The 11,105-nt window shown below is 34.7% G+C and overlaps 1 protein-coding gene across 1 annotated transcript; it reads left to right on the top strand.

Moving 5' to 3' along the window:
* Nucleotides 1-55: 55 nt before the first annotated feature.
* Nucleotides 56-9,525, top strand: LOC140060891 (equilibrative nucleoside transporter 1-like). The gene is made up of 14 exons (XM_072107252.1): nt 56-130; nt 2,120-2,268; nt 2,685-2,766; nt 5,116-5,249; nt 5,761-5,852; nt 6,130-6,180; nt 6,507-6,592; nt 6,773-6,821; nt 7,228-7,325; nt 7,604-7,723; nt 8,189-8,303; nt 8,480-8,565; nt 8,711-8,907; nt 9,068-9,525. Exons 1-14 carry the CDS (start codon nt 56-58, stop codon nt 9,189-9,191), a joined length of 1,458 nt encoding a protein of 485 aa, XP_071963353.1. The 3' UTR covers nt 9,192-9,525.
* The last annotated feature ends 1,580 nt before the right edge of the window (nt 9,526-11,105 follow it).

Here is an 11,105-nt window from a genome sequence, read left to right as displayed (position 1 = left end):
TCACTAGAATAGAACCAATGTAATCATTGCGCAACTCGGAACATTTGTTTAAACAATGATTAGGCAGTGTTTAAACAGGAGGCACATCAACCAGGACGAGGACGACGACCAGTGCGAAGTTCAAGCGAAGGTGAGTTTACTTATTAATTATAAATTCAAAATTAAGCCTTGTTCTCACTGGACTTGAAAAATTCTAAAATGAACCACGGTAGCTTTACCCAATGTCAGCAGAAGATTTGACCATCGTTCGCACTATTTTAAAGCAGTTAGTTTTACCGTAATTTTACCAAAATGTAACTGTGATTGTTAACATGCGCCCCACGTTCGGATAGGACTTTAGCTGCGTGGTTGGTTTTACTGAAACCATGATAAGCTCTACTGGCCAGGCAGTGGTTGGTAAAAGTAACTTGGTTAATTTAACCCTGTGGGAATTGTAGCAATGTTTGGATTGGACTTTTCTTGGTCACTTTAGCCGGCGACTCGGTTAATTTGACCACATTAAGTCCAGTGCCGTCGAGGCTCTAGATAAACGTTGAATGCATGGCTTGCATTTGTGTCAGCCGTTTTGCTTAAGTCGAGGTAGTTAATACCCAGTTAAGAATTGCTTAAGTGGAAAACTGAGGCTTAGTTTACCTTATTGAATGGACTTCCTCATCTAAGAGTTGCAAAAAAATACAAATATTTGATTTAGAAACTTACTTAACCTAAGCAAAATCAAAGATGATTTAATAATTGGACCCCTTGATCTCACGAACATATCACTATTTCATTTCATTTATTTATTTCACTTTACAAATATATAAATATAAAGTGGAGGAGCCTAAAAGAAAGCAAAGCTTGTGGTGAAAAGGCTCCTCAAAACAAAAACAAAAAATAAAATATAAATAAAATAACACAATTAGAAACTCCAAAAAAACAACAATTTAACTAATATCTTTTCTCTAACACATAAGTTTAACATGTTTAAAACTAAAAAAACAAGTAAAAAAAAAGATTATATAAACTATCTAAACAACCACATAAATAGAATGTCTCCTAACACTAACAGTTAAACTCTGCGCTTAAGAATTTCCATATAAATTAAACGATGAATTGTTTCTCCATTTTTAGCCTAAATCAAATGTTCTTTTTTATCGATTCATAATCTTAGGCCTGGTGTTATTTAAGCGTGGTTCCCACTAGCGACGCAACGCAAGGACGTAACGCAACGCAAGTGAATTGACCAATCACAAGCGATGGCTTATTCGCTTGTGATTGCTAACTCTCTATAACTTCGCTTGTCATTGGTTAAACCGCTTGCGTTGCGTTTACGTCCTTGCGTTACGTTCTAGTGGGAACCAAGCTTTAACTCGCTTGCGTTGCGTTTACGTCCTTGCGTTACGTTCTAGTAGGAACCAAGCTTTAGAATCAGTTTTATAAAACAGATGATGAAATTGTAAGAGAAGCGGAAATGTTATTGGAAAATGAGAGAGAGAACGAAATTCACTCTTCCCTAGAGGAAATAATAAAAAAGAACAATAGGAAATTAAAAGAAACTTGAAAAAAAAAGCACAATGATGACAGATATTGCAATTATGGCCTATACTGCTGCTAGATTAAGTTTGGTTCTCACTAGGACGCAACGTAAGGACGTAGACGCAACGCAAGCGAGTTAAAGCTTGGTTCCCACTAGAACGTAACGCAAGGACGTAAACGCAACGCAAGCGTTTTAACCAATGACAAGCGAAGTTATAGACAGTTAGCAATCACAAGCGAATAAGCCATCGCTTGTGATTGGTCAATTCACTTGCGTTGCGTTACGTCCTTGTGTTGCGTCGCTAGTGGGAACCACGCTTAAAGCGTCCTTGCGTTACGTTCTAGTGGGAACCAAGCTTTACCAATGACAAGCGACAGTTTGAATAATCCATCGCTTGTGATTGGTCAAATCCCTTGCGTTGAGTCGTTGTGTTGTGTCTCCAGAGTGAGAACCACGCATCACCATGAATCACAAAAGAGAATATTAACTATCAATCATACACCCGGTTCTGTGGCTGTCAGTAAACTCTCTGTGGAAGACTGTTGCAAGTCTATACCAGATACCTTATCTAACTGTATTAAGTACTTGTTCATAATATTTCAGATGTGTGCCGCATATGAAAATCCGTGGGTCAGGATGAATTCTACAGAAATTGAGACATTTTTGCCCCACAAGCCCACCGTGACGGATGAAAAATCTGCCATAGAGAAAGGGTTGATGTCAGAAACAACACAATCGATACCTAGAGATAGGTAAGTTGAAAAGACGGTGTGACGTCAGAAATAATGATGAGAAGATGCGTACCGTATACCAAATGTGCGTTTGCATAATAGTACATACGCATAGTAAAAAGAACATGTTGGAACGCTCTGCAATTATCATACGTACAACAAAGTGATTATTACGAAATTAGTACTTTTTCACGTAAACAGAATGATACAAAGTTTATCCGTTAACGCTTTTTAATAACGAAATACTTTAACATGTAAAAAAATTGGAGTCAAGTTTAGCTTAGGAAATTTGTCTTAAAATGGTTACAATCAAGCCGACAAGAATCAGGGGGAAAACAACGATAGGAAAAAGAAACACAAAGAATCTTGTTTAATTTCTCCTCAATAAATCACATTTCAAATTATGCTTGTACAAATTTCATTATTATTTTCGATAGATTCTATTTCGCAAAATGGATACTGATGCTTCACGGTGTTGGAACTCTTTTACCCTGGAACATGTTTACAACAGCTGAGGCAGTAAGTAGGCCTAGATAGATGACGTCATGATTAGTTTGAATAGAGATATCTTAAGTTTTAGTTGTTTTTATTTTATTTTCATTTTATTCAAACTCATTCAACAGCGGGAAACCCACCCCTTACAGAATGAAATAAACTATACCATATAAAAATATATATAAATCTTAAAATCTAGCAATACAAATTTATACAACTAGATGGTACGCTCGCTTCGCTCGCGTACCATCTAGGTCGTGCCCACAGATGGTTCTCGAATACACAGTAATTTCAGCGTAACAAAACTGGCGATTTCAAATGTACGTACCGTAGGACTATAATACATTGTCGTTTACAGAAACGAATAAATAGACACGATGATTTATGTAGTCAACTAAAATTAGCACCCTGGGAATTACTTCCGAAGGAGAAACTTATCACAAAATGAGTCCAAATTTTTGATTTGGACTCATTTAAAGAAACCCAATTTGTGTTTTGTATGTAACATTAGGGTTGAGGGATGGGAAAGCGGATAGGTACAAAGAGGAACAATTTTTAAATATATTCTTTATCCACTCAGTAACGAAATATTGTTTTCATGTTTTATAGGCCTATAAATAATATACCTCTAAATAAAGTAAAACATTTGCGATTTAATACTTTGTTAAAACTGTCACTGTCATAAGCGATTGAAATATCAAAGTACATGTCACGATACACCACTACGACGTTTATATTATTGGTAATTATTAATTAATACAAACGTTGAGAAGGAACTGTCAGTATAAAGTTTATTTGTATATAATAATGTGTTTATATATCAGTAGAGCCTAACCACAATCTCAGTAATAAAGTTTATTTGTATATATTTTTATATTACATCTAACAGTATGAACATTCACAGTAAGAAATGTTCGATTCAAATGACGACCGAAAATAGTTAATAGGTATTTACTGTATTGTCAAAGTATTGCAAGTTTATTCTCAAAGGGCCCATATATTTACCTCCGTATGTGTTAAACCAAGGGCTCATAAATTTACCTACTTGTGTTAAACCAAACTCTGGGATGTTCCATTCATCGCAAATCAATACATTTGTATAATCGTATATTAAATCTATCAAAATAGTATTTTTTTAAGAAAATCGGCCTGTCTTCAACATTATGATGCTGTACTCTAGCTGTTCAACCAGTTCTTAGCTATTAAAAACAATTATCGTAGGAGGAGATAGGAAAATGCGAAGCCTCCTCGCATTTTTGTGGCGGGTATTTTTCAAGATGGACATCCATTAGTGTACAGTACAGTGTATACCACGATCGGAAAACACCCCTATTTGGGGCAAATCGTTGAACCTAAATTCGTTTTAATCGTCAATAACTAATTACCTAACTCAATTTAATTAGTAAACATGGTTATGTCAGATGGTTAAAATCAGTACCGAAAGTATGAACCAACTTTATATACCATCGAGTAAAAATTCTATAAATTAACCGAGATTTATCGAATTTTGCCCTTACGTAAATTTATATATAGATTTTACTAATTTTATTACAAAAACAATTATAACGGTCAAAAAAGAGATCAATAGAATTATCTTTAACAACACAATTATTAAAAAGAAGACAAATACGTGAAATAAATCCATTCTTGGTAACATTTTTAACACGACAATACGGCACATAAAGAAGATTACATTTGGAATTACGAGTTGAAAAATGAAGGAAAAAATTAACGTTTCCCCATGTTTTCTTTGTCCATGGTTGAACACTCGTTTAACTAATAATATTAGTATTTTATTTGTACAATGACCGGACTGCACAGTAATTGATTTCTTACGCCACGTTTAAATTAAATGACCAGAATGGCTAATATCCGTCCGCCGTTATTTTTAATGTTGACCCGAAAAACTTTTTGTATAATATTTTTGAAAAATTGTTTAATTGTCCGACCACAGCTTACATATTACGGAAATGTTCCTTTACAATGAAAGTAAATTTTTTCTCTGATTTATATAATTTGTATTAGCCGGATTGTAAATGCTTAACTATGTCAACCAACACTATTAGGAAAGTGCAGTGTTTACAGTGATATTGTTATTGTTTTTTTACAATCCGACAGAATGGTGTCTTGGGCCAAGACACCATTCTGTCGGATTGTAAAAAAAGCAATAACAATGGGGTTGGGTTTTTTTTTTGTTATTATGTTTTCTGAAAAATAAATGAATATGAATACTGTATATGAATATGAATACTGTATATGAATATGAATACTGTATATGAATATGAATACTGTATATGAATATGAATATGCATAATTAACGTGTTTGTCGATGGATATGAGTAAGCCTAAATGTATTTTTTAAATATCGTATAGTATTTTACTGAACATAAATTTGGTGGAGTAAGCGACGAATCAACTTACAAAGAGAAGTTCTTAAGCTACCTCGGAATTGCTGCATTCACACCTACACTCATCTTTATGTTGATTTCACTCTTTACTCAACACAGGTACGTTTAGTTCAGACGTCGAGAATAACAAAAAATGAATGAAATATCATCATTATTAATATTATTTAAATTAACGCAGTGATATCATGGATAGAGTATACATAATTGTCGTTGAATGTGCGCGACCTGCGCGTCCATAAACTGGAGAGACCATCCAGTAGGCCTATCTTGTTTTTAAATCGCAAATTAAAGTTTCAATGATTTCTCTGAAAAAAAGAAAGAAACATCGCCATCTTTAATTATCTTAAATTATAATGGTCTAGGTACTACTTTATATATATTTGTATTATTGAATAATTACATTATTATTTTCATTATCACTTAATCAACACAAAAAACAATCACATTATCATGACATCATCGTTCGTTGACCACACGTAAACTTTTCGTACTGAGAATTGTGTTGTGAAACATTGTTAACAAATTAAAAACTAATAATAATATAATTACAGGTCAGTGCAATAACTGACCTTTGTATAACCTTTGGAATATGCCTATATTTAATCGGTAGAGAATCGAGATGGAAGACACCCATGTGTATAGGTTTCATAATGATACTCTCATTCGAAACTACAATACTCGCCATCTTGGATACAAGTGCATGTGAGTGCCACTGAAAACATTGTCAGCACGCACTTTTTCAGTTTGTTTTCCTCATTTTTTTAACAAAAAACTTCTGACCATTTGAAATTGTATAAAGGATGCCTCACAATTAGTTCCAGAAATGTCTATGACAATTTTGACGGTGGTGGCTAGTGGTGGTAGTGTTGAAGTTATAGTTCTGGTTTATACAGAGGAGAACGATCAGAAAGAAAAAGAAAATGTGGAAAATTTGCTGCTTCGAGCAAAACATAATTCTTTTTTTTCTTTTAATTTATAGGGCCCGAGCAATTCTTCATTATAACTATGGTGACAATAGTTGTTATAAACGGTAAGCTTATTAAACTATAACTAAAAAGTTTGTGGTACACTACAAGACTCGAGATGAGAGTTATGCATAACTACCAAAACGTCGAGATATTCTTTACTTAGAACATGATGTAGGCTATGGACCTCAAACCTGACTTTACTATAAAGTGTATATCTTATTAAACTAAATTATCACTCTACGTCAGCTTACTATAACTACTAGTAGTAAATTACTACTAAGAAATCAAGTTAATATAAAGTACTTCTCATTAGAGGATAGAGACTTCAAGTTATAAGTTTGTGATTTGTTAACTCTAATTAACAACTCTCTGGTTTAACTTTAAACAGGAGCATGCGCAGTGTATCAATCGAGTATGTTTGGGTTAGCAGCTAAGTACCCTCCGACTTACATGCAATTTCACATCACTGGTCAGGTATGTAATTATTATCTTCATCTCCATCAAAGTTAACTTTTTTCAAAAGTTTTCTTTGAGCAGAGAAAGATATTTATATAAAATCAAGAGTTCACGTTGAGGGGCACTAATTATGAAAGAATAAAATTAATAATACGACGAGAATAATCTAATACAAATACTATAATGTTGTTTTTACAGGGAGTTGGTGGTATGCTATGTGCAATATTGAACATATTGACTTTAGCAGGTAAGTGTACCGTTAAAGCGTGGTTCCACTAGCGACGCAACGCAAGGACGTAACGCAACGCAAGTGAACTGACCAATCACAAGCGATGGCTTATTCGCTTGTGATTGCTAACTCTCTATAACTTCGCTTGTCATTGGTTAAAACGCTTGCGTTGCGTTTACGTCCTTGCGTTACCGTACGTTCTAGTGGGAACCAAGCTTTATGAATAATATTATTTTGCGTATGCGTTTATTTGTTACTTATTAATTAATTCATTTATATAATTCCACTCTTGCCTGTTTACTCAAAACTATTTTAGTCCTAAACTGAAGACATTAAAAAAAGGACACCGAAATTTCGATTGTTGGAATCATACAGAAGAATAAATTTCTAACGTTTAAGCTATAGGCCTATTCTTTGTTTTCAGTTTCAGATTCTTTGCGGAACGCTGCCATTTTGTTTTTTACTTGTTCGATAATCGTCATTTTATTGTGCTTAGTGTCGTATTTTGTACTTTTAAAACTGGTAAGATTCACAATTTTGACTCAGTTAATCCGAGACAATAACGTCAGGATACTGTATTATCGTTCAACCTTATAACGGATTCAATTCCGATAATTCCAATTGTCTGTAAAAACATGCTACAAACATTATTTGAACTTTGCGTTGGTTATAGTATACTTATTTGAAACATTTTCCCATTTCTGAAGTAACCAGTTCATTTGAAGATCCTTGTTTTTTTGTTAACCATTGTTTAAAACTAATAATTAATTCATTATTATTAATTAATATTTTGTTAACAGCCAATCTCATTATACTACCTCAATCGATCAAATCAAACGTCGTGTTCTAAACTGATTGCATCAAAAGAAGACGAAGTCTATGAAAAGAAATCGCCACCATACTTACGTATCGCAAAACAGGTTAGAACAGGCTTAATATATATAATACCACTTTGCTGAAATAATTGTTTAAGGACTAGAACGAACGCAATGACGACGTACACGCAACGCAAGCGTTTTAACCAATGACAAACGAAGTTATAGACAGTTAGCAATCACAAGCGAATAAGCCATCCCTTTGTGATTGGTCAATTCACTTGCGTTGCGTTATGTCCTTGTGTTGCGTCGCTAGTGGGAACCACGCTTTAGTTTTAACAATCACAAGCGATTGATTATTTGAATTGGCGCTTGTCATTGGTCAACTCGTTTGCGTTACACTTTCGTAGGCGTAGGAACCAAGCTTTATGAGGCCCTAAGAAATATATTAGTTTACAAAGAGTTTGCTAACTACCTCATTTAGATGTTGCAATACATCCTCCAAACTTAAAACAATGACTAATGAAATGTTCGTCTAGTTTTGTTCTTTCTAATATCCTTTCTTTCTAGGTCAAAGTTCAACTTTTTAATATTTGGTTGACGTTCTTTGTTACCATAAGTATGTTTCCGGCTGTGTTAGCTTTTGTTGAATCGTCTGCACCACAGCCACACTCTCAACTACGAGGTATGTCATAGGTCATAGGTCATCTTCATTTAACTCCGTATAAATTGTCCTTGTTGATACTATTTCACTAATCTCAGATTTATGTGATTTAATGTCTTTTTGTTACCTTTTCACCGCCGTTAACTGTCTCTTTTATAGGTAACCGAAACGATTAATCGTTTTCCTTTATCTTTCAGTGACGTATTTTACTCCTGTCTGTTGTTTTCTGTTGTTCGCTATCGGTGACGCGTGTGGCAGCTTCTTCTCCGCTGTGACACAGAAGGTAACATTAACTTCGACAATAATTATCTTTAAAAATAATCAATAGGCCCCAAATGACATGAAGTTATTATTGTTATTTCCTTTAAAAAATTATGAAGACATTACTTCAAAATTGTACAAATTAAATATCTACTTTTTCTTTTTAGCCCGGGCCGAAATATACGTGGATACTGTGTATGGCAAGACTGTTGTTTTTACCACTCGTGCTTGTGTGTAATTACCGTCCTGAAACACGTACTTTACCCGTCTTCTTTTTGAATGATATGTTCTTCATTGCATTCAATGCATGTATAGCGTTTTCACACGGCTACCTTAAGTCTATTGTGATGATGCACGGACCAAGGTATGTAAGCCTACAGTAGTGTATTTCCATGACAAAATAATGTGCCATTCGTTTGCGCCTTCAGAATTTTCATTTTACTCGTTAAACTGCTGAAATATCAATAATATAAAAAAAAAAATAAATAAATTGCATTTATCATAAATTATCTTTCTTTATACAGATGTGTAAAAGATCCACAACACGCAAGTACAGCTGCGGCGATGATGGCGCTGTTCATGGTGATTGGTATCTATATGGGTGTTCAAACCTCGTTGATATTCCCATGGGCTTCTACGTTAATGTAACATAACATATGACTTTACTGTAAATGTCTTTCCGGTATTCTAAGTTTTTATTTATAAAGATAATGTAAATAAAACAAGCAATACTGTAGTTTGATAAACAACTGATTAATATTGCTATTTGGGCCTATAATGTCTTTTAAAAAATCGTATATTTTCATATAGCTTATACATTATATTAATGCAAACACAGTTCAATGCAAGAAAGTAGGTCCAATTAATGACGTTTTTTTTTTTGCCAGACATCACAATGCATGTTATGAATCTCTGAATCACTTCAGTGTTTTCGTCATTATCTATGCCTATTTTAAAACTAGGTATACATTATATATTTAAAATAAAGAGCATTTTTATTATTAATACATGTGTTTCTCCTGTTATTCAAAGATGAGATACTGTTATTGCATTAGCAATTATGCTAACTGTCTATAACTTCGCTTGTCATTGATTAAAACACTTGCGTTGCTTTTACGTCCTTACGTTACGTTCTAGTGGGAACCAAGCTTTATGCTTGGTTCCCACTAGAGACGCAACGACGTAACGCAACGTAAAGCGTGGTTCCCACTAGCAACGCAACGCAAGGACGTAAAGCAACGCAAGTGAATTGACCAATCACAAGCGATGGCTTATTCGCTTTTGATTGCTAACTGTCTATAACTTCGCTTGTCATTGGTTAAAACGCTTGCGTTGCGTTTACGTCCTTGCGTTACGTTCTAGTGGGAACCAAGCTTAAGGGATATTTAATGTGTCGCTTGTCATTGGTCAACTTGCTTACGTTGCGTCTACGTCCTTGCGTTTCGTCGAAGTGGGAACCAAGCTTAAGTGATTTGAACAATCACAAACGATGCATGGATTATTCGACCTTTCGATTGTAATTGGTTAACATTCTCTTTCGTCCTAGTGGGAACCAAATTTAAGATAAAACATGAAAGAAGTCTAGCATTCACCAATTGCTAGTTATGCATGGATGTTTTTTTTTTTTTGCGGTGGGAGAGGGGGATGAGGGTGGGGAGGTGGTTTGGGGAGGGGGATGGGGGCGAAAGGAATATGACATTTTGATAATATACTGTGTAGACCTATAATATCTCTATGTAGTGTCGACGTGCAATTATAATACTTCAGATGCCACCACCACCCTTTGGTGTCATGACGTAATTACCATACCCCAACAGCAGGTTTGCGCTTAATGAGGGCGAGTTGAAAGCGGGATGTTTGACATGATCTTGACGATACTCTCTTAGATGAAATATAGGCCTACAACTATTCCAACTGTCAGATTATAGAATATGAATCTGAACCCCACTGGGTCGAAAGCGTCTTCGCGTGCTTCGATCGAAACACCTGTAGAGGTTAATTATATAATACTATCTTATTGTATAACAATTTCTTCAATTCTATCCGCTATTTAATAATCATTTCTCCCGGACATAAGTTCCACAATTCGCTTCATCGTTTGCACTTAGTCGAATGCATGTTTGGTTCGGTAAAAGTACATTCACAATCATTCGTATATTTAACTGCAAAATTATTCATCTTGGCTGATGATTCAACAAGGTCCAGAGGAGGCTCACCTCTCCCCGAAGTTTCTCTATCTCTTTGTGCTAGCTGCGACCAACGAAAACCAAATCAATTTATTTTGGTGGGAGGCGGTTTAATTGTGAGGATTTGGGAGAAAGGTGATAATAAGTAATTTTGCAATGAATGAATTGAAAATACGTTTAATTCATAAAGGTGACAAATTAATTCGGATTCTTGTTGGATGCACAGTGCTGTGACTAAATTTGTAATGGCTGTGAAAATTAGCAGAGCCATCTGAAAATGAGTCGGATATTGCGCCCTCTCTCTTTATGAATTTAGTAAAGGATTTTTAGCGTGAAAATATCCCCCTATTCTCTAGAATGGTTGTTCCCAATTTAG

The sequence above is a fragment of the Antedon mediterranea genome, chromosome 10, assembly GCF_964355755.1.
Source record: "Antedon mediterranea chromosome 10, ecAntMedi1.1, whole genome shotgun sequence".
In the NCBI taxonomy this organism is placed as follows: domain Eukaryota; kingdom Metazoa; phylum Echinodermata; class Crinoidea; order Comatulida; family Antedonidae; genus Antedon; species Antedon mediterranea.
This window is presented reverse-complemented; position numbering and strand designations above follow the sequence as displayed.

What these genes read in the sequence shown, in the direction of transcription:
- LOC140060891 (XM_072107252.1), top strand. Translation starts at nt 56, where the DNA reads ATGATTAGGCAGTGTTTAAACAGGAGGCACATCAACCAGGACGAGGAC. An exon ending in TGTTTACAACAGCTGAGGCA is followed by an intron (nt 2,767 to 5,115) that starts GTAAGTAGGCCT and finishes AATATCGTATAG; the next exon opens with TATTTTACTGAACATAAATT. An exon ending in GTGATGATGCACGGACCAAG is followed by an intron (nt 8,908 to 9,067) that starts GTATGTAAGCCT and finishes TTCTTTATACAG; the next exon opens with ATGTGTAAAAGATCCACAAC.